Here is a 23,163-nt window from a genome sequence, read left to right as displayed (position 1 = left end):
AACTGTAATAAGATCATGAATGTCTTTTCTTTATACATAAATGTTCCAAAATTTGATTTTATAATAAGTATTTTGATAATTAAGCTTTAATTATAATTGGAAAACTGACAAGTAACAGCTGATAATGAAGCAGAAACTAATACACATCACATTGACTCAAAGACAAGGCTAAATTATGGCCAGTATCTTCTGTCCAAAAAGGTGAGAGGGCTTCCCTGGTGGCGCAGTGGTTAAGAATCCACCTGCCAATGCAGGGGAGCAACAATGCCAATGTTGCTCCCACATGCCATGGAGCAACTAAGCCCGCATGCCGCGCAACTACTGAAGCCTGCGCACCTGGAGCCCATGCTCCGTAACAAGAGAAGCCACCACCATGAGAAGCCCGTGCACTGCAACGAAGAGTAGTCCCCGCTCACCGCAACCAGAGAAAAGCCCACGCACAGCAACAAAGATCCAATGCAGCCAAAAATAAATAAATAAAATAAAAAATAAATAATTAAATTAAAGTTAAAAAGTGAGAGTACAAAATGGAATTTAGAAATAATCCTATTATGGATAAAAGGCTTAAACAGTGAGAAAAACACTTGGTCCATCATTCATATCTGTAAAAATCGTGAACCTCTTATTTCCCAACCATCCCAAAGATTTATTTGTTTGCATTAAAAAAACAAAACAAAAACATAAACCATAGAAACAAGTCAGAATATAAAGCAGAGGCAAGTCCAGTTTTCAAAGAAACAGGATTGTAACAAAGAGAAACTCAAAATGCCTTCCAAACCTAACAAGTACTTATTTTGGGATAGGTAGTCCACTCGACCAACCCCTAAATTGGAGGCAGAAAACCAGTTTAGACCTAGCACTAAGAACCTTGATACAGAACCCAAATAATTAAATACTCAAAATATCCTTGGTTCTTAAGCAAATTCTAGATAAAATCACGAAGCTAGAGAACTGATTTTATATCCCACTGAGGAACTAGCATATACCATCAAATTCGACTGTGACTCACAGACATAGAAAACAAACTTATGGTTACCAAAGGGGAAGCGGGGGGGATAAATTAGGAGGATGGGATTAACACTACTATAAATAAAATAGATAACCAACAAGGACCTACTGCATAGCACAGGGAACTATACTCAATATTTTGTAAAAACCTGTAAGGGAAAAAAGAATCTGAAAAAGAATATATATGTATAACTGAATCACTATGCTACATACCTGAAACTAACACAACACTGTAAATCAACTATACTTCAATTTAAAAAAATAAATTAAAAAAAAACCCTCACTGAACACCTAAAATCTATACCTTTCACTCTATATAAATTTTACCTTAATAAAGAGACTAGTACAGGAAATGTGTATACATATTTTTAAAAAATTTTTTCAACTGTGACCATGATCACCCTCTGGTCCATCTCTGCCATTAACACTGCTAGACTTCTCTGTGTACAAAACTGCTTTCTCCAGAGCTCTAACATCTCCAGACATCTAGAATATCACTCCTAGTCTGGTTTCTTTCAGCCACGCAAGTTCTAGTCACTCCATCCTGTTCCCAGACCACTCAAAACCTTAAGAGAATACGTTTATCATTTCCTCAATCCTCAGTGTAAGATATATGAACATGTTAAAGATTCCTCCTAGTAAGCTTGCAAGGCAAGCATTATTTTCCCCACATTATAGATAAGAAAAATAGGCTCAGGACTCTAAGAGTTTCTTCCTCAAGGTCTATGCTCTTTGCTTCATACCATGTCAACTCTTGATAAATTATTTTGCGCTTACAACTTCCACCCAACCCCTACCTACCTAATTTCTAGTTCAGATAGCTCATACCAAGTTTCCACTAGTGAAACAAAATTCTTTAACCAATTACTTTAAGTTGTCTCTCATAAATTCCTAATTACCATACACTTGTAATACAGTCTTCTGGAAAAAATATACTTACTTTAAGTTTTCCTCTATTAAACGCACATACAGAAACTTGATAAGAAGAATGCCCCATGTCTACAAAAACTACATTTCTTGGTTTCTCTTCTAAGGCAGGAAGATCTTGTTTATAGATTCCATATGCAAGAGCAACTACACAATAAGAAAAAAATTCAACATAATGTTACCATTTAAGTACTAAACTTAAAATTCATTTAAAAAGGAAAAAACAGACTCTGTATACAGATCCATGAAAGACTCAAAATCTTTATAAGCTCTGAATGATTTATTCATGAAGAACACTAACTTCAAAGAGTTAAATGCCGACATTCACTTAGGTTTCCTTACGTTTCCAATTTCCAATTCCAACAACTTTGGCAATTTTTCCCAAAACCACTTCCTCCACTTCTCCAAACATTTCTTCCCATGTTTCTACTATCCTTGTGCCATCTCAACATTCCCATATATTCCACCCCTTGAGATGCTGCTTTATACCCCACCCCTGTAACTCCACCAATCCATAAGTTGGAGAAAAACCCAATATTTAAACCAAAGCAATGCTCCAAACACACAATAAATGCGTTCCTTTCCAAACAAGCATGCAATTAAATACCAAAGCAAGTGCTATGAGGATACAGAAAAAGCACTTCTCAGGTGAACTCTTCATAGAATGTGACAGAGTATCCAAAAAAACTATGACACACAGGTGGTAAGTGCTCCAAGCAAAACAGGGAACAAGAAAACCTAGGGTTTTAAGATTTCACAACCTTCAAGATGGAGCAAGTCAAAAATTTCAGTTAATAGTCTCTTACCTGCAGTAGTTTCATTCATTAATCGAAGGCAATTGAGACCAGCAATCTGTGTTGCATCCATCACTGACCGTCTTTCTGCATCAGTATAGAAACAAGGAACCTATAAAAAAATTTGAAAGTTTACTGTATTATGGAGATCCCTCATTTAAAATATACCTGTCAAACAACAGTAAAATCCAGAAACGCCCTCAAATACTTACAGCAATTTATTCTGTATATGATCAAGGAAGTATTTCAAACCAGTAGGAGAAAGTTGGATTATTCAGTAGTCTTGGGACAAATGGACAGCCATACAGAAAAAATAATAAAGTTGTATCCTTACTATACACCTAATACCAAAATATATTTCAAATCAAAAATTTAAATGTTTTTTAAAAATCATGAGTACCATAATAAAAGGGAATCTTTACCGTCAAAGAAAAGATGGGATTTTCTAAATATAACACAAAACCCAAAAGAACCGGCAGGTCAAGGTGGGAGTCCACTGGTGGCCAGTGCTGGGTCCCAAGCCGGGGCCGGGAGATCAGTGGCACACCTGGGCCAAGGGCTGCAGCGGGCAGGGCTGCTCGCTGCCTCTCGCTCGCCTGGCAGCAACAACAGCAGACATCAGTGAGGCCCGTGGGGACTGGAGGCACAGCCCGGTGGGTGGGACGTACGGCTGTCCCTGGCTCGCTCATCCTGCGTGATGCTCTTCTCGCCAACAGTGGCTGGGCTTCACTACTTTCAAGATCTTCTAGCACCTGGCTGGCCCTGTTGGTGTTCTCTGTGCTACTGACCCTGCGTGTGGACAGCCTGGCTCCCAGCCTCTCCTGGTGAAACGTGTCTGTGCCCTTCTTCGCCGCTAACAGGCTCAGCACCTACTTCCCCACTATCATCTCCGTGCATCTCTTCCAGGGCGGAGAGAAGCAGCTGGCCATGCTCAGCCTTTTCTGCGTCCTTAGAGTTCTTAGCCTCAAGTTCATTTTCAAGATGTTGTTATGCCAGAACATACACTCAAAATAAAATGAGCTCTCCTTTGACCTGATCAAGTCTCTGGTCTTCATTCTCCTGAAGCTGCTCTTGATCTGCACCTGCTGGGTCAACCAGCCTTGCAGAGGATAAGCTATTGACAGAATGCCCAAGCTGAAGTCCCTCTTCAACCACACCACTGAAGAAGTCTGGGTCTGAAAGCCAGCTGTGCCCTGCTGAGTACCCACTTTTCTCTGTACTGATCATGTCTGAAATAGTTGCCTCAGCAGGGCTACAAAGAGCAGCCTCGATCCTTAAAATGTATTCCCTCTTGGACTTCCCTGGTGGTCCAGAGGTTAAGACTCCGCACTTCCATTGCATGGGGCACAGGCTCGATCCCTGGTCAGGGAAGTTCCACATGCCACATGGTATGGCAAAAAAAAAAAAAAGTATTCCCCCTTATTTCATGCTTTGAATAACTAATCCTAAAATGAGATCCTGATAAGAGTCCCAGGCCAGACAGTCCTGAACTCCTCTGACAGTTGTAAACTGCATTTAAGTAAAATGTTCTGATGAGCTCTGAATATTTTCATGGATCCTGGGAAAGTACCCATGTGCAAAGGCTGCCAAGTTGGACTTGGGGTTTCCCCTGGGTAGCAGCACCGACCTGGGAGCGCACTGCTCCAGCCCCCAAGACAAGACTTCCTTAGATGCTTGAGCTCTAAAAAGTGTAAACCAGCTTGTGAATCCTCTCCTGTGCCACTGGGGAAAATGGTCCTTTCTTCATTCCAGCCCAGGCAGACAAGAGTATGTTGAATAAGCATAATTGGGACCCTATCTGGAGACCTGAAAAGAACTTGCTTTCAAGGCACAGCTTGGGTTCCTATCCCAGCAGATGGCAGTGCCACGACTTTTCCACCACCCTGTGGCCAGCACTGTTAGCACACCTGAGACAGATTTAGGCACCCCTAAGGGATCAGAGGGAGGGCAGGTGCTCTGATGCTCACAGGCACTGAGACTTACAAATATTAAGTTTACAAATGGTCTCAGCCCACCGAACTAAGGTCTTTGGTTTGATGTCAGGTGCCAAATGAGAACATCTGCTGAGATAAAAATAAGAGAATGTTTTGCTGGGGAAGAAAAGAAAAGAAAAAGGCGGGGAGGGGGGTTGATACATTTGACTCATTAAAAAATTCTAATGACCAAATGGGGAAAAATATTTGCAACTCACATCATAAAACAGCAAAGAGTTAATCTCTCTAATATTCGAACAACTACAAATCAAAATAAAGACCATACACTCAAAATAAAATGAGGAAAGGATAGGAACATTTCACAAAAAGCGAAATACAAAATGGTTCATAAATTTTAAAATGTTCTAGTTTACCTAAAGAGTAAAATATCAGCATTAAAATCACACACACTTTGCTACCATTATTTAGCTATCAGAATTATTTAATACACCAATAAGCTGTGCTGGTGAGGCTGTGGTCAAACAAGCCCTCTCATGCATTGCTGATATAAGTGTAAATCAGCACAAATTCTCTAAAGGGCGATTAAACAACAGCTGTTAAAGTTTAAAATACACATATCCTTTGTCCCAGCAATTGCACTTCTAGGAATTTAGCCTATAACCTACAGACTTATCACATAAGAGCAAAATGATACTTGTTCAAGTTTACTCATTGTCGTATTCTTCGCAATTAAAAAAAAAAAACAAAATCTGGAAGCAACCTGGATGTCCAACAAAAAGAGACTAGTTAAACAGATTATGGTACACATAAACTGCGACACTCTGCTGCACTAAAAGGAACGAAGCACCTCTTTACTGCTATGGAACATATATAAGGTAAATTGTCCAAAATATACTAAAAGAAAAATCAAAGTAAAAAAGGACCTATACATATTTGCCTGGGTACATAAAAACCTCTGGAAAGATCTGTAACAAAGTGGTAAAACTGGTAACCTCTAGGAAGGAAAATCTACTTACTAGGTAACAGATGTGCTAAAGCTTCCCATATACCCTTTTACACATTTGATTTGATTTGAACATGAGGGCTACTATTACCTTCCCCCAAAAATAAAGCTTATATTTTAACAATAATCAATTTATAAATAAAGCAAAATCCACCCAGGCCTTATTTACATAGCAATCAGATATACCATAGTACCAAAAGCTAGAGCAGTGACTGTGCAGAGAAGACTGTGCAGAAAAGAGTTCACACAGAGGCCAGAGACCACTATCCTTAGGCCCAATGGCAAGGTTGGCCCTTTTCTGCATCTAGGAATTTGAATGATAAATAGTTCCCTAAATCAACAGAAAAATTTCCCTAAATTATAAGAGTGGCTCACTGTGCCTAAACTGTTTGTACAATGTAGTTTATGCTTTACACTTAATTTGCTTCTGCAAGTCTGGAATTTTGGTACATGCAAGGCATAACATGCCTATGTGAATGACCTCCAATAGAAATCCTGGACTCCAAGGCTCAGGCAGAACTTCGCTGGTGTATGACATTTCATACGTGCTGTCACAACTTGCTGCTGGAGGAATTAAGCACTTCTGGTCTGACTCCAGTGGAAGGTGACTCTTGGAAGCTTGTATCTGCTTTCCTCCAGACATTGTCCATGTACTTTTCCACTTTACTGATTTTGCTTTGCATCCTTTCACTATAATAAATCTTAGCCGTGAATATGGCTTTATTCTGAGTCCTGTAAATTCTCCTATCAAATCACCAAAACTCTTGAGGACCCCCAACACATAACTTAATTCATCACCTTTTAACTTGATCCCAAAAGCTGGAAAAGCCACTCAGGCAGTCTTGCCATTTTACATAAATTTTACTTCTACATGGAGCAAAATTCAGAATCAAAGTTAGGGCAGTAAAAGGAGCTGTTACAGTGGAGGATTACTGGACTGAATGTCAATATTATGACATAGTATGAGTGTGTTTCATGTTTGGTAATTGCAATCATTGTTGCTTTTGTTGTGGTCATCCATGTACAATGCTTGGTGTCAGTCTATTTATCTCTTGTAAAAATAAAATACAGTGTGTGTGTGTAAAAAAAAAAAAAAACGAATAAATAATGAATTCCCGTGGCAACCAAAAAAAAAAAAGTTAGGGCAGTAGATGGGGGGAAATGGGGATAAATCTCAAAGTCCAACAGACATTTGGGGGAAGGCAGAAACCATCTAAGAAATACAGTGCCTGTACTGAATCTGAGCTCTTTAAGGGAAGTAGCATTCTTATTCTTTGCATCCCCAAAATGTGGGTTATGAGCCATAAGCCAATTCTTCCTGACAAATGTCAGTACTACTTTACTAGATAGCCAAGAACCAAGGAATCCATCAGTCAAAAAACTGTGAGGTGAAATAAGCCACCTAACAGTCCTTGCTTTGCCAACCAATGCACCAAAATTAAGACAAAAGATGCCAATAAACAACAAGGTCCTACTATACAGCACAGGGAACTATATCCAATATCCTGTGACAAACCATAATGGCAAAGAACATATATATGTGTAACTGAATCACTTTGCTGTAGAGAAGAAATTAACACAACATTGTAAATCAACTATAGTTCAATAAAATTTTTTAAAAATAAATAAAAATTTAAAAAGGCAAAGGAGAAAAAAAAAAAAAAAGGCAAAGGAGGCCAAAGAGCTAAAATATCAGATAACAAAGGCAGAATGAGGAGATTCATTGGAAAGGCCAATACAACCACCCAAATTTCAACAGTCCCTATGGACTTCACCATACTACAAGCACAAAGCTACAAACAGCCAGGCTTCCGTCTAAAGAGGGAAATGGAAAAGACAAGATGAAGTCTACTGCTGCCTTGCCTTTAGCGCTGGATACAAAAACAGCAAAGATACAGAGATAGAAATCAAGAAAAAAACAGCATTTCTAATTGAGAGTATTCAACTAATTCAACAAACAAGTGGCTACCATGTGCCAGGCACTATGCTAGGTGCTAGAAAGAATCCAGGAAGAAGTCGGCTTAGAGATAAGCCTTTAAACAGACAGAATAACAGAATCATGAGCAAAAACTAGGGGGCAGAAAAAAATATTCAAGAATATGAGAACTAGTTTGATAAAGTCTTAAAATAACCATTACCACCTAAGACAAAAAGCAATTTTATTTTCAATTAACAGCTTTCTTCTTTCTGTTTCTTCATGCAAGACCCCAATAATGTGTAGGGATCAAACTCACCGAAACAACACAGTCCACGACAGGCTTCTTAAGAACACTTTCTGCTGTCTCCTTCAGTTTGGACAAAAGCATGGCAGTCACTTGCTCCGTGGTAAAATTTCGCTCTTCCTCCATGTATTTCACCTGCAATAAAAAAACAAAAGGATCTAAACTTAATATTTCTTCATGTCCTAAAAACCTAAAATGAATAATCTCTAAATCATCAATGGAACATTAACTCAGGAAGGAATTAAGAAAGCTAGTTTCAGAAGCGAAAATAACTTGAAGGTCACTTTTAGCTTTTTAACATGCTTGTCAAGCATGATACCTGGAGATGAGGACCACTATGTAAACGGTATGTTGTGACCACCAACAAAACTTGAAGACAATTACCTGGGCAGAAGCAAATTGGTATAGCTCACTATGACCCACACTGTTCCTCCATAAAGGGATCTGGTGGTGGAAACTATTTTACCATCTGACGTACTGTGTGTATTTTACTTTGTTTACTGTGTTGACTTTATGATCATCGTCCCAATTAGGATCCAATCTAACGCAATGGTTTTTGTCAGATTTGTTCACTGTCATAGCCCCAACACGGAGGACAAACTTGACACAATAAATACTTGTTGAATTAAAGAATAAACGACAAACAAAGCTTCAAGATATCCTACACCGGGATAAAGGTATGCAACTTTGACAACAGTTACAAACTTTAAATGTTGAAAAGACTGCCTAAGTAAGGTAAGGTCCTATTCCACATGCCCATACTCCCCAAGTACAACCCAGACCAGAAAATGTCACTTTCTTCTTTTAGTTCCTGCTCCAACTCAACTTGAACACCACCTTCTCACTCCCCAGCCCAACCATAATTTAATCTGGTTTAGAATTTAACAGTGTCTCACTTTATTGCATGATAAAGATGGGAGAATAACCCTCCCAGTGAGCCTCTTTCAAAGCTACCCCTTCTTCCCTCATTTAAGTCTTCATCAATTCCTCCAAGCTCATACTTGGATCCACTTGTTCCCAGGTCTTCTCCCTAGTCTCTTTCTCCTTTGGCACTTGTAATGCTTCTGACTAAATCTGCCAATACCCATCCTATTTCTTTCTTGACTGTAAGTATCCCCCATTTCCTCAGCTCCCTTTCCTTTTTTCCTCCTCTGCACTCCATATTTATCCATTATTAGGCCCATTCAAACTGTTCTAAAATTATTGCTGAAAATACCATAAGTAAACCCAGTGATCATTTTTCAGTTATCAAAATTCTTCACTTCCAAATTCAAGTGAATTCTCAGCTACAACGGCACAATTAACTACCTTTTCCCCACAATTCTCATCATCTCTTGGATTTTGAACCTGTTCCCATGATCCTTATTTCTCCAAATGGGGTGTCTCAAACACCACATTTCCTCTCTCTAAACTCAGTTGCCTGAAAAGCTCAAATACCCTTCTGGATTCCTCTTATCACCTGAGTGCAAGAGAGAGATGTGTTCACCGTACCCATCCCTCAGCCTCTAATCTTTTTTGCATGATCAGTTCACTGCATGCTTCACAAAGAGACTCTCCTAGATGCTGCAGAGATAGCAAAGACTAAACTCCCTTTTCCCCAAAAGAACAACACCTTTCCAATCCTACTGTCAAGAGTATGACCACATATCTGGCAGTCACTTTAAAGCGTTGATTTCTTTGCCTGCTCTTCCGGAAGTCATTCACTAAAATCATACCAGCAAGACTGCTGCATTAGTCAACAAGACAAGTAGCAATGGCAGTTAACTTCACATCATTACCACCTATCTGTCCAACCCCTATTAACAGTGCCACCTATGGCTCCCAAATAAAATCCAGATTATTCAAAAAATGCCAATGGTCTTTACTAGCAAAAGACTTTCCAAAGCATTTGTAACCATTTTCATTACAACTTGAAAGTAGAATGGTATAATGTACAATGACCTGATAACATAAAATACTGTATTTCAATCATTAAGGTATTATCTTGAAAACCTTACCTTTATACCTGTTAACCCAGTGGGCAACTGCACAATATCATATGCAAGTTTAGATTTTTCTGCCTCCACAAATGGATCAGAGAATGCTCGGCCATGGAATCTTTTAAATCCTTGGACTGTGTTCTTTGCATTGGAAATTACCTAAGAAAAAGAGTATCAGAGTCAAAGGGTGGAAAGACTAATAGCAATTAAATTATGAAAAAAAAAATTCAACAATCTCAGGGTTAAATTAGAATCATTTTCCTTCTGAGTTAGTTTTCTTCAGCACTAAACCTTTCTGAACGATGCCTGCTAGCTTGTGAGGTGAGGAGTGAGGGACCTGTACAGGTCACATGCAGGGCTAGGACCAGAGCCCAGACTGCCTTACTTCCTCATGAAGACAGGTCATTACCCTTATAAAAGTATTCTCTGTTCTTAAACTTCTAACAAACATTTACATAAAATAATTTTCATCTTTTAAAAATTACCCGTAGTTTGTGATTCGAACTTTCCATGGGTCAATCTGGCAGTATGTATCAATTCAGTTATTCTACTGAAGAAAACTTACCATAAAGGAAAAAAAGATGACACTAAGCCCACAAAGATAATGCAAATAAACTGACAGAGCATTATTTATCACAGCAGAAAACTGCAAAGAGCCTAGAGGGTAAATGACAGGGGAATGGGTAAATAAATTATGGCATATCCATACAATGGTTAAGATTATTTTAGAAGTCTGGAGACAAGTATCTATATGATATGATGTCACTTTCTTGGGGTGGGGAGAAAAACATTTATATGCTTAGAAAGAGTACAAAAGGTTACACATTAAGATATTAACACATTAAGATTTTTGGATAATGGTAGTATGCTAACTTCCAAATTCCTTACACTTTTACATCTATATTTTCTAATTTCTCTAGAATAAAGTATTATAATTTATGGGAAAAAATGCTGGCAAAGGACATTCAAAAAATTTAAGAATGAACTTCTGCTTAAGACTTATAGGCTCCTCTTCCCAATGCAGAAGTGCAACAAGTCCCAAGGAAAAACAGCAGAGCTCCTCTGCATCAGGAATGTCAAAAGGCACAAACAGAAGTTCTTTTGTAAAACAATATGAGGGTTCCAAAGTCAGGCCCTGTTTCAGTAAGCTGCCAAGTAGAAACTCAGTATCACAATAACTACGTCAACCTAGTACTAGGCAGCCAGTTTAGTACAATAACTATTCTCAATAATGAAAGCAAGTTTAAAAACAGGAAGAATTCACTGGAATTTTAGAAGGAAAGACGTTTCAAAACAGCTCTGTACTTGCTATCTACTGTCTCCTAAAACATCTTGAACTTTCTGAAAATGAGATTATAAAACACCCAATTTAATTAAATTGGCCAAGCACCATTTTCTCGGGCTTATAAATCTTAGGTGCTGCCTGGTCCAGAAAAAGAGACAGTTATTCATTCTATACGTTGCTCCAGATTGAACTATTAAAACATCTAACATGCAACTCCTTAATTTTATAGCAACCTCAGACACTCAGGAAAATAGAACTCTTCAGGTTCTGCTGCTCTGGTTACAGAGGAACCAGCAAATATGTCAGGTTCCTGGTTTAAAAGTAAACTAATGATAAGTGTGCTTCTACAAGTATGTTTTCCTTCCTTGAAAACCTTGATCAACACTGACCTTAAATATAAGTAAGATGAAAACAGAACAAGACACTTTAACGAGCATTTAAAATACCCAGGAAAAAATTTAAAAAATAAAATACCCAGGAACAAGCAAACCTTGCTTAAACAATATCTGGATAAATACATCCTAGCACTTTGCATTAAACAGATTATATATGTTCATGCTATTTTAAAAAGCTATTTGTTTCTCACTCAAGTACATAAGAAGGATCAGGTTCATCTCTCTCAATTGTACACCCAGGGGCTCCCAGTGTTGGGCACATAATGGGCACTGAAATACTTGCTGAATGGGAAGGATAGACAAACCACAGAAAAAAGTCACTTTAGGGAAAAACAAAATTCTACCTGGCTTTTAGCTGCTGCTCCAATTGAACGATTCTTAGGACCAAAAGAAATGCAAGCCCTAGAAGACAAAACAAACATTTAAGCATCAAACCTTACTGTAATTATTACATCCAAAACCAAAGCAAGCAAGGACTTCCCTGGCGGTCCAGTGGTTAAGACTCCACGCTCCCACTGCAGCGGGGGAAAGGTTCGATCCCTGTTTAGGGAACTAAGATCCCACAAGCCTCGCAGCACAGCAAAAACAAAGCAGGCAAGATTTTTTAGTCTTAGCCGAAAAGCCCTATTATTTTTAACTGCACACAGTAAGTCTATGATTTTGACCTTTCTACTGAGTAAACTGTCCATGGAATGCACTGCTTCTTAGAATAATGGGAGTTCATCACTTAGATGTTGAAGTACAAGTTTGATGTGACCATCTGTCTGAAATACTGGAGAGAGGTGGACTAACCAGTCTCCACTATCCTCTAATTCTTCAAGTCTGGTGTTCAAAATTCCAATATAAAATAGTATACCCTATCAATACATCAATAAAATGTTCTTTGTGTTTAAGAACAGCTCATAACTTCACCAAGAGAACGGTCTATAAACCCTGAAAACAACTCTCGTCCTATTGTAAATACTGAATACGTAAAAAGTTATTTTTCTAGAACTAGTTTCCAAGGACTCAATTTCTTTTCTTTTTTTTTTTTTTAAAGACTCAATTTCTGACAAGGAACTTCATTCCCACTTCTGAACACATTCTTCCAAATCAATTCATATACTGCCTGCTGGTTTGATCTATATGCTGCTTATTTTAGAAAGCAAAATTGAAACTTGCTTAAAGGTATAAACACTTTAAAACACTGTTTAAGCTTAAAAAGTCAGTTATTTTGGAGTTGATGTTTTTGCTACCATGGCCTCTATGCTTCCCCCTGTTTTTCACTCTGGAACCTTGCATATATTTGTCACCTCCCTTTCCAGTAGCTGATTTCTCTCAAGCTAAAATAAGATCAAATTCACCCATGCCACCCCCAAAAAATCCAAAAGACAAAGCTCTTCCCAGAGTCCATTTCTCCCTCAGGTTAGTAAAGCCTTCTCTTCCTCCTACTTAATAATAATGACTGCATAAATTGCCTATATGCACTATCTCATTTAATCCTCATAAGCACCCTATCTTATTCCCACTTTATAGGAGAGGAAACTGAGTCCAAAAAGGTATTAATAAGTAAATTTGTCCCCAGTCATACAATCTGAAAGCAATGGGAGTCAGGACTATAGATCCTTTCTCCATACTTTACACTCTAGCTAGCTTTGACCCTCTCTCTATCCTCCCTGGACCCCTAATTCTTCGAACTTAGTGGAATGAGTAAGCATAAGAGCTCTGCAGCCATACTGCCTTGGTCCAAATCTGACCACATTAGATGACCTATTAATTAAGTAGAACTGTTTTACTTAGATAAACTTACCAGCCCTGTACAAACTGGCAGAATGCTCAGCCTCTCTGTGCCTCAGTGGCCCTTTCCAACCAATGGTGCAAGAATCCCTGTGAGCCAATCTCCCAGAGCAGTTACAGGCAGCTATGCCCTGTATCAATATGACACAGCCTGGGATTTCATCAGATTTCCTATGAACCCTAAGCTCTATGGGCCTAGAACATGCTGGGGGGTAGCCCCTCTAGAGCACAGGTGTCAAGCTCAGCCTTTCTGCAAATATACCACCTATCACTTTAAAAAAAAAAAAATTCCTAAGTACCACTTAAATGTCTCCCCTATTACAGCCCATACAGCCCTTTAGAAAATTGCCCACCGTAATCTTACCTACTCCATTCACCCTGTCCACTCCTTCTAGCCTATGCATGCAAACCTACATCTTTCTAAAAGCCACCAGATCTGAATTTCTAAGATGCATCCCACCAATACCTCAATCCCAACATAACTAAAAGCCAACATTATTTATCTTCCATTGTTTCCTGCAGCCCTGTTTTCAAACCTTCATCTCCTCAAAACAATACTAGCTCTAAGAACGAAAAAATTAATGTTCCCAACTTTATTGTATGTCCGTTGCAGGGTTAATTTCCTATTCTACCTTGATAACTCTGAATCTGTCTTGCTTCTAATTACCTTCCAAACAAAAACATTACCAGCAAATAGGGTCCAGATTCCTTAATGTAGAACCTAAGGCCTCTCACAATCCCAACCCCACCCCCATTTTCCAAGTGCAATCTCAAGCACACAGTGCCCCAACACAAGTCAAATAGTCTTCCAATCCTCCTGCTTTGCTCTACCACTTTTGCCACCTGAAATGCCCTGGTCCTTCTAAATCTCACTCATTCTCCAGAGATATCACACACTTGTGATGCCTTCCCAATCCCTCTCAAGTAAAAATTGTTTCTACCTCTTAAAACTTATTAGACTTGGCTTAAAACTTACTGGACTTTGGGCAATGTGAATGTAGAACATTTCCATCATCACACAATGTTCTACTGTACAGAGCTACTCTAGGTAATATTCTCTTTGAAGTCAGTTAACATTTTTACTTACTCTTAAAATCTACATCTGCCTTAGAAGTAATAGATAGGAAATGGTTCTTATATCTTGAAAAGCTAAATAAAAATTTGTCTCAGTTCAAATTATTCATCCTTTTATTCGTCTACATATGCACACACTACAAACAGTTCCCAACCTCTTACAAAGCAATCAAATGTCACTAATGGAACATCAATTTTCGCCACATAATATAGCAATTACACCTCAAACAAGGCATAACTCTTGCAAAGTATGGGCAGAATTCACACTTTTCTTATCATATTATAGAAAATCATTAATATATTATTACATAATGCTTACATTCTAAAAAAAGTTCTATAACAAGCCAACTAGTACATTAAAGAAAGGAATCCTTAGCTTTTCCACTTTATGGTCAATTTGATTGAGTTGAACACATGTACAGTAAAAAGAGCTCAGGCTCTAGAATTAGACAGTATGGGTCTGTCTGAATCCCTTCTCTACCTTTCTAGCTGTGTGACCTGTTAATTAACTGCTCTGAAATTCAATTTGTTCATCTCTGAAATGGGGGAAATTACCACACCTACCTAATATCGTTGTTATAAGGATTAAATTTGTTGATCCACTTTTAAAGGACTTTTATCAGAGACTGGCACATCATAAATAACATTAGCTATTACTAAGCCTCCAATGAAACCTTGGTCTGAGTTTCATACAAAAAAATATACCAACTAGGGAGTTCCCTGGTGGCCTAGTGGTTAGGATTCTGAGCTTTCACTGCCATAGCCTGGGTCTAATCCGTGGTTGGGGAACTGAGATCCCGCAAGACACATGGCACAGCAACAAAAAAAAAAAAAAAAAAAAAAACAAAACCAGAACCAAAAATATACCAACTAGTTTGCTATGAAAATTGTGCTTCACCTTCTCAAACTATCCACTAAAACCCACTCAGCCATCTTTAAAATCATGAGGAATAAAAAGTCCTACCATTTCCTTTTCAAAAGGACAACTGAATGAGGGTAGATATGTTAAACAGCACAAATTGAAGGGGTTTTTAAACTAAAACCTTACTTAAAGAAATCTAATACTTAAATGTGAAAAAGGCCCAAAAAGATTACGTCATTTTAGGGCCAACGCTAGAACCTATTCAGTGCTTCCCAGTGCAAGCTCATCGTAGAAAATTAGAAAAGTATAAAAAAGAAAATAGGGATTATCAGTAACTCCACAACCAACACCCTCCCACCAGAGATGGCCATTACTATTTAGGTAAATACTGTTATGCAATCCTAATAAATTAAGTAATTATTTATTTATTTATTTATTTATTTATTTATGGCTGTGTTGGGTCTTCGTTTCTGTGCGAGGGCTTTCTCCAGTTGCGGCAAGTGGGGGCCACTCTTCATCGCGGTGCGCGGGCCTCTCACTATCGCGGCCTCTCTTGTTGCGGAGCACAGGCTCCAGACGCGCAGGCTCAGTAATTGTGGCTCACGGGCTCAGTTGCTCCGCGGCATGTGGGATCTTCCCAGACCAGGGCTCGAACCCGTGTCCCCTGCATTGGCAGGCAGATTCTCAACCACTGCGCCACCAGGGAAGCCCCCCTAAATTAAGTAATTCTTTTAAAAAGAGAAGCTAAATACCCCCATTAAGTGTGTTTCTCCTCAACAAACACTCTAAAAAATCTTCAGTGGCTGAATGATTCTGTCAGGATTTGGACAGGGAACAAGATATTTAAAGGAAATATGTATTGATACTATTTGCCACTCACCAGGAAATTCCAAAATTTCACATAGCCTGCATGCAATCCCTATCTATGGCAGGAAGCCTCTCTTTCATCCAAGCAGGTCAAGCTCCCTTGTCCCACAGCTTTCATTTTTGAGCCTTCATACGCCAGGCAGTGTGCTAAGCATTCTACACTTGATTCTCCCAAATACTCTGAGACAAGAACTATTACTGACCCAATTTTGTAAATGAAGAACTGAATAAAGGCAAGTTAATGTGCCCAGAAACATAACTAGTACTAGAGTTCAGGATTCAAAATCAGGACTATCAAACTCCAAGTCCCACACATACATACTTTTTTTTTTTTTTTTTTTTTTTGGCTGCATTCTTCTTGCAGCGCGCAGGTTTCTCTCTAGTTGTGGCATGCAGGCTCCAGAGCACATGGGCTCTGTAGTTTGCAGCACGCAGCCTCTGTCGTTGAGGCGCCCAAGCTCAGTAGTTGTGGCGTGTGGGCTTAGTTGCCCCACTGCACGTGGGATCTTAGTTCCATGACCAGGGATCGAACCCGCAACCCCTGCACTGGAAGGCAGACTCTTTACCACTGGACCACCAGGTTAGTCCCCATACATACTTTTGTACTGCCTACCAAACCCTCTAGATTTATTCCTACTTCTATACCTTCACGCAGACTGTCCCAATCCTTTCTTCATGTTTTCTAATCCTGTTTGCTCAAGTCCCACTCTTGCCCTTCCTTATCACTCCATCCCCCACAGATGTGACTTGTCCTCTGAACTTGTACAATAAGGTCTATATTTAATAACCTTGCGCATAATTGTACTCTCTATTCTTATTCTATTTACTGTTGCTTTACGTCATTCATATTTCCAACTAGAATGATTACATCTCCACAGCAGGACTCTATCTTACACTTCCTCTATACTTTACACAAGGCCAAGTTAATGCTGCTAAAAACGGCAGTACTCAAGACACTTGCTACTTGACTGATATTACCTTTCCTCCATTCCAAATTACAGGCTGACATTACACAAAGTTAATTTAAATCAAGTTCAAGACTTCTCTGTTCTAATCTTTAAGTCCTATAAATAATCATCTTTTTAAACCAGAGAATAGCCTTTGTTCTCTTTCCTGGGTAAAAGATACCACTGACCAAACATTTATGCATATTCTGATAGGATGTTATAAACAGCTGCAACCAGCACAGATCCTTAAAAGGTACAGTTTCATGTTTATAAGTGTGTGTAGGACCACTCTCAGGATATTCAGACAGCTGTGACTCTAATTTCTTATACAATATAAGAAAATGAGTTTTTCAGAGAACCTACAATAGTATTTAGACTATCAAATAAGAGAAGCAGGCAAAACTGGCATGGAAATGGTTACTAGGTTAATCAGAGTACCCCATGGTCACTGCCTTAGCCCAGAACTAGAAAATACCCAAAACAGTTGATATCGAACAGATCAAACAACTCATACTAGCAAGATATGCAGTTCCTTAAGAACCACAAACTCCTGAGTCAATAAGATTTACACATTAAAAGCTACATATTTGATAAACCCTAAAGGCAAACTTCCATAGATTTCATTTTACTGTCCCAATATATGGTCCATTAATAAAGAGAATTAATAAAAAATACAAAAAGGTAATAATAGCAATATGAGCAAATAATTGGGCAGTATTTACTATGTAACAGGCACTATGCTAAATATTTTATATAATTTTAACTCATAATCCTCACAAACCCCAGTGAAACAGAGAAATCACTTACGTTCCTGGTGTAAATTAATCCCTTAAATTTTTGTAAAGTATTCTGGCAATAGGTACTGAAATTTTAAGCATATATATCCTTTCACCAATTTCACATCTTGAAATCTATCCAACAAAAATAAAAGTATTAACATGTAAACATAAAAATAAAAGACTTGTTGAAGACTATTTCTAATTGCAAAAATTTAGAAACAACCTGAACATCTGAGGAAAGCATATTAAAGCCATAATATGGACTATTATGTACTTAAGGAGGTAAATTCATATTTACTGACTCTGAAGGATGTCTAAAATATAAGTGAAAGAAAATAGTTACAAAATACAGTATGATCCTATTTGTTTATATGGGCACACACGCCCCCACATATATTTGTAGAAGTCTAGAAAAAGTTATGCAAGGATAGACAGCAAACAGCAAATAATTAGAGAGGAAACAATTTTACTTAGCACTTTATTTTTGTTGTTGTTGTTAAAGCAAACAAGTATTTCATTAAGTCAGAAAAAGTTTTAATTTAGGAAACCCAATTTAGAACCTGATGACATAAAGTTCCTGTAGATTACACCTACCAATTCTATATACAAAGTTGTATTTTAGTTCTTAAATGAGTCTAAGAAACTACTTTGATAACCTCAATTAGACATGAGAAGTGTTAGCAGTCTGAAGCTTTAGTTAACCAATCAACTTTCCTATTCACTGAACCCAAAAGATCCAGTCATCCTGACACTCTACTTAGATCTACAACGTGTAAAGATATTCACTCCATAGAGGAACACTTTTCTTGCACAAATAAGGTATCAGATATTAATCTGCCAGTTAGCCAGAACCCACCTTACTTTCAGCTTTTGCTCTCAAGGGCAGTTATTAACAGACAATTTCATCTCTTCAAATTCCTAATATACTGTTTTATGAGGAACTAAGTCCATGAAAATGATAACATAAACTATTCATACACAGAATTATCTTCTTAGGTAACTCATCTCTACCCTATAAATTTTGTACAGTACGGCCCAACTAACTCCTGTAACGTTTGGCAGTCCATTAACATTTTTATTCCAAAGAAGCTTTAAGGTTGTACTCTTTCTACGGTAATAATCCAACTAAATATAAAAATAGGCTTTCCATCTTATTCCAAAGCCTATGGTCATGAAATATCAACACGACACTCATAATTTAAAACTCCAAAGTTTATCTCTAAGCCGCCCACTTTTCTCCCATGCTTCCACACTGGTGGAGAGCAACATAAACTCCCACGTGGACCAAATGATTGCAATATCCTCCTAAGCATCATCCGGCTTCTTCTCTTGCCCTTCTCAAATAAATCCGTTCTCCACAAAAAAGCCAATCACATCTTCAAAATATCAATTGGATCACCTCCCACAGCACCTAGATAAAAATCTTTAACATGATTTACAAAGCCCTGCTATAATCTAACCTGCCTTGCCTAACTCCTCTGCAGATTCAATTCACAGCATTTTTTCAAGTGACTATAATCCTCTCAGTCTGTCAAGTATACCTCAGTTCTTCCTCACTTGCTATTCCTTCTGCCTGGAACAACTCTTCCTCGCTCCCACCACGAACCTCCATGGTAAAACCCTACTCATCCTCTGGGTTTCATCTTAAATGACACTTCTTTAAGAAGCACCTTCCATCACCACCCCATATCCAATTTAAATTAGGTCCCCATCATTGTTTTCCGTACTTTCCCATCTGGGCCTTTACCACAGTCAGCAATTACATATTTGTTTAGCATCTGGTTTTCTCCACTAGCCATGTCCATGATGGCAGGATCTTACTTGTTTATCAGAGTACCTTCAGTGCTTAGCACAACAGCTGGCATATTAGAAGCACTCATTATCTGCTAAAATGAAAGGAAGCCTAAATTTGGTGGGAAAGCAAGGGTTTCTTCTAGGTACTCAACTGGCTCCTCAAAAATGGAATTCAAATGCTGTTGCACCCACAATTTTAAATGAGTTACTTTCACCATACCCAACCCTCCAGAACCTGCATCTCATTCCACTCTCACACTAAAACAAACCTATGTCACACTCCCTGTGTACCTCTGAGATATAAATCCATTCTTCCATAATCACTACTTTAAAAAAAAAAAAAAAAAATCAACCTTTCTGCCCCCCATGTTCTACTTAGCCAAAGACTCCAACACAGAAATCTAAGCTAATCGAGATCATAGTTCAAAAACTACTTGAATGTATGGCATCCCTCTAAGTTCCCGGGAAATATAGGAACATGTAAGGAAAATTACTTTTAAGTATTTAAACAGATATTCTTATCACAATTACATGGTGTATCTGGTCACCCATCAAACAGTCTTTGGGACAAATTTAACTGTGATCTGGGAAGATTAAATTCTTTTCTGAAACAACTCTTTCAGTTCCAAATAATGAGATTCATTGTAAAACTGTTGTAGTTACTATTTGTCTAAAGGAGAAAAGGGGGCATAAGAGTCTAAAAGAAAGGACAGGAACACTTCATTCCAATATCTGGAATTCTCTTACTTTTGGAGCTAAAGTATGTTCAATTCTAGCTGGGAAAAGACCAAAAAGTTACATGCCTAACTCAGTGCTCTAGCCCTCTTAATTTGAGGAAAACTATCTCTACAGATGAAGCAAACTAGCATCCAGAGAGGAAAACAATAACAAATAGAAACTTAATGCTTAAATATTTAAAAACTTCATTGTACAATACACTTCCCTGGAAATACAAATTAGACCCACTGTTAAAAACTATGAAGATGGGAGGGTTGGGGATTGGGCTGTGACTGCTAATGAGTACAGGGTTTCTCTTGTGGGATGATGAAAATGTTTTAAAATTGTGTTGATGGTTGCACAATTTTGTGTCTACACTAAAAACAAACTGTACACTTTAAAAGGGTTAACTGTATGGTATGCGAATTATATCTCATTAGTTAAAAACTATAAATAGGGGCTTCCCTGGTGGCGCAGTGGTTGAGAATCTGCCTGCCAATGCAGGGGACACGGGTTCGAGCCCTGGTCTGGGAAGATCCCCCATGCCGCGGAGCGACTAGGCCCGTGAGCCACAATTGCTGAGCCTGCGCGTCTGGAGCCTGTGCTCCGCAACAAGAGAGGCCGCGATGGTGAGAGGCCCGCGCACCACGATGAAGAGTGGCCCCCACTTGCCACAACTGGAGAAAGCCCTCGCACAGAAACGAAGACCCAACACAGCCATAAATAAATAAATAAATTTTTAAAAAAAAAACTATAAATAAAATTGAGAAAGGAACATCAAACTGTAGTTTTGGATCTGGGATGGGTTTTGGGGGAAGCACATGGGTTAGGTCTAAAATAAGGAATAGAAATTTGATAAGTTTAAGGGAAATGTTGCCAGCCTTCTGGGTAGCAAAGATCAGTCTCGTACAGGGAGCAATCGAGTTGGCCAGAAATTGCTGAAGTGTAACAAAAGGTAGGGTGAAAAACGAGCCTTAAAACAGAGGCCCTTAATGAGACACGATGAGATCCTAGCAAATAACAGAAACTTCTTAAAAAGATTCTGGCCAAGAGGAAGACAATGGACTGAAAGGTGTCTCTATGTACAAAAGACTCTTACCCTATCCAAGGAAAGACCTGGGTAAGTCATGATTTCTTAGCGCTGTGTCTATACTGGCTCCATAACTTACCATAGGTTCTAAAAGTCAAAGTGAGCCCCTGAGTCATTCATTAACAATTGCAGCCAACACCCTGGTTGGAATGTATTACCGTGAAAGCGGAACGCTGTTAGGGATAGGTGCGCAAAGAATGACAGCAGAGAATGACCCAACATTCAGTTCAATATACTGAAGCGACGTGAAAAACCAAAGTGAATGCAAAGGTATCCAAAAGGCATCGATTTTATTAAATCCTTTTCTGTATCTTTCCGTGCCAACCCTATCTGGAGATCTCCGGTGCTCCGACTCCCTCTCTTCCGGGCGCCACCCCACCCCCCACTCACGTGGGACTCCGGCCTCTGCACTGTCTTACCGCCTGCCGGCAGACGCCAGACCGGTTCAATTAAACTTTTATTAAGCTCCTGCTGTGTGCAAAGCTCCCAACTCTGTGCTGGGCTGAAGAGACATCAGTACGCCCCGGGCCTATTATGTGCCCTCTAAAAGAGAATCTCGGTCCATCCCACATCCCGGGCCTGCCTTCGCTCCAGCTCCTACCCACAGCCTCCGCTGGTCCAAGTACCCACTCGGAGCCCTCGCTCGGCCGGCGGGCCACAGAAAAAAGGCCTCGCCCCTGCGCAGACCCACACGGGAGGTCGCGGCCCCTAGTGACCTAAAACGCAGTGGGGGTCCACTACCCACCGGAGTTTCGGCTCGGAACGGAGGTGACTGCCCGGCCCGCGTTCCCCAAGCCGCGAGGGTCACAGACCGGAGCAAGCGCTACCTCCCCACCCCACCCCCCCACCCCCAGTGCACGCGGCTACCCTGGCCCACACTCACGGCGTGCAGCGGTCGCTGTATTCATTAGCGATCGTTTCGATGCCGCCGGCGCGGGCTACAGCGACGTAGCAGCTCTGGAACCCCAGATCTATGCCCACCACCGACATGGCGCCGGCTACAGCTCAGGCTCGAGCCCGGGTCCGGCCGGCAAGACAAGACACGGACCCCGGCGGGGCTGGCGTGCGTAAAGCGGGCCGCGTGGGCCAGGGAACCGGGGCTAGTGGGAGACGTGCGGAGGGCCACGCAAGCGCCTAGGTTCTTGGAAGGAGGGCCACAGCGGAGGACACTACTCAGGCCGGCTCCGGCTCAGCGGCCGCAGCCTGGGCGCCGGTAGCGGGGGCGGAGAAGATCTCGAAAGGTCTCGTCGCGACGAGAGTAAAGAGCAGCGCGAGAACTGAGGGAGAACGTTCTCGCGAGACTCCGGCTCAGCTGCTTTTCTTCCCGAGGCCTCGCCCCCCCAGTTACGTACAAGTGTACGTCACTCCCAGGCCCAAGAACCTGGGAAGGGGTAGGGCCGCCGAAAGACAGTTGGGAGGTGGAGTTGGTCATTGAGCATGCACACCGGCCCCGCTGCCGCGCTAAGTGCGGCGGCAAAGAGCAGTGGAGCACCTCCCCTTCCAGAAGAAAGTAGGAGAGCCGGTTTAATGCAAAATACTGAGGAAGCGCTTTTGTCCTACTTCCGCTTTTTTCTTTATCTCAAAGGAAGATCCGGTTGTGGCACCTCCTACGCCACACCTTGTGTTGGGAAATGGGAGCGCAAACTAATCTTCAAAGTCCAGAGGCGTCTCTCATCTCCTCTCCTTGGGGTAGGTTGGTGGGTAGAGAAG

At 40.0% G+C, this 23,163-nt stretch overlaps 1 protein-coding gene and 1 pseudogene across 1 annotated transcript in view; one reads left to right on the top strand and one right to left on the bottom strand.

The window, feature by feature from the left end:
- Positions 1-22,705, bottom strand: part of HSPA4 (heat shock protein family A (Hsp70) member 4) — a 42,358-nt gene extending 19,653 nt beyond the window's left edge. The window contains exons 1-6 of the mRNA XM_068535872.1: positions 22,337-22,705; positions 11,892-11,949; positions 9,886-10,026; positions 7,901-8,023; positions 2,742-2,841; positions 1,949-2,082 (exon numbers count right to left, since the gene is read on the bottom strand). Coding sequence (XP_068391973.1) covers positions 1,949-2,082; positions 2,742-2,841; positions 7,901-8,023; positions 9,886-10,026; positions 11,892-11,949; positions 22,337-22,443 — 663 coding nt within the window. The 5' untranslated portion in view covers positions 22,444-22,705. The remainder of the gene's footprint in view (positions 1-1,948; positions 2,083-2,741; positions 2,842-7,900; positions 8,024-9,885; positions 10,027-11,891; positions 11,950-22,336) is intronic.
- On the top strand, positions 3,165-3,842 carry LOC137755272 (transmembrane protein 203-like; annotated as a pseudogene).
- Positions 22,706-23,163: the final 458 nt, after the last annotated feature.

This window comes from Eschrichtius robustus, chromosome 2 (genome assembly GCF_028021215.1).
Source record: "Eschrichtius robustus isolate mEscRob2 chromosome 2, mEscRob2.pri, whole genome shotgun sequence".
Classification (NCBI taxonomy): Eukaryota; Metazoa; Chordata; class Mammalia; order Artiodactyla; family Eschrichtiidae; genus Eschrichtius; species Eschrichtius robustus.
This window is presented reverse-complemented; position numbering and strand designations above follow the sequence as displayed.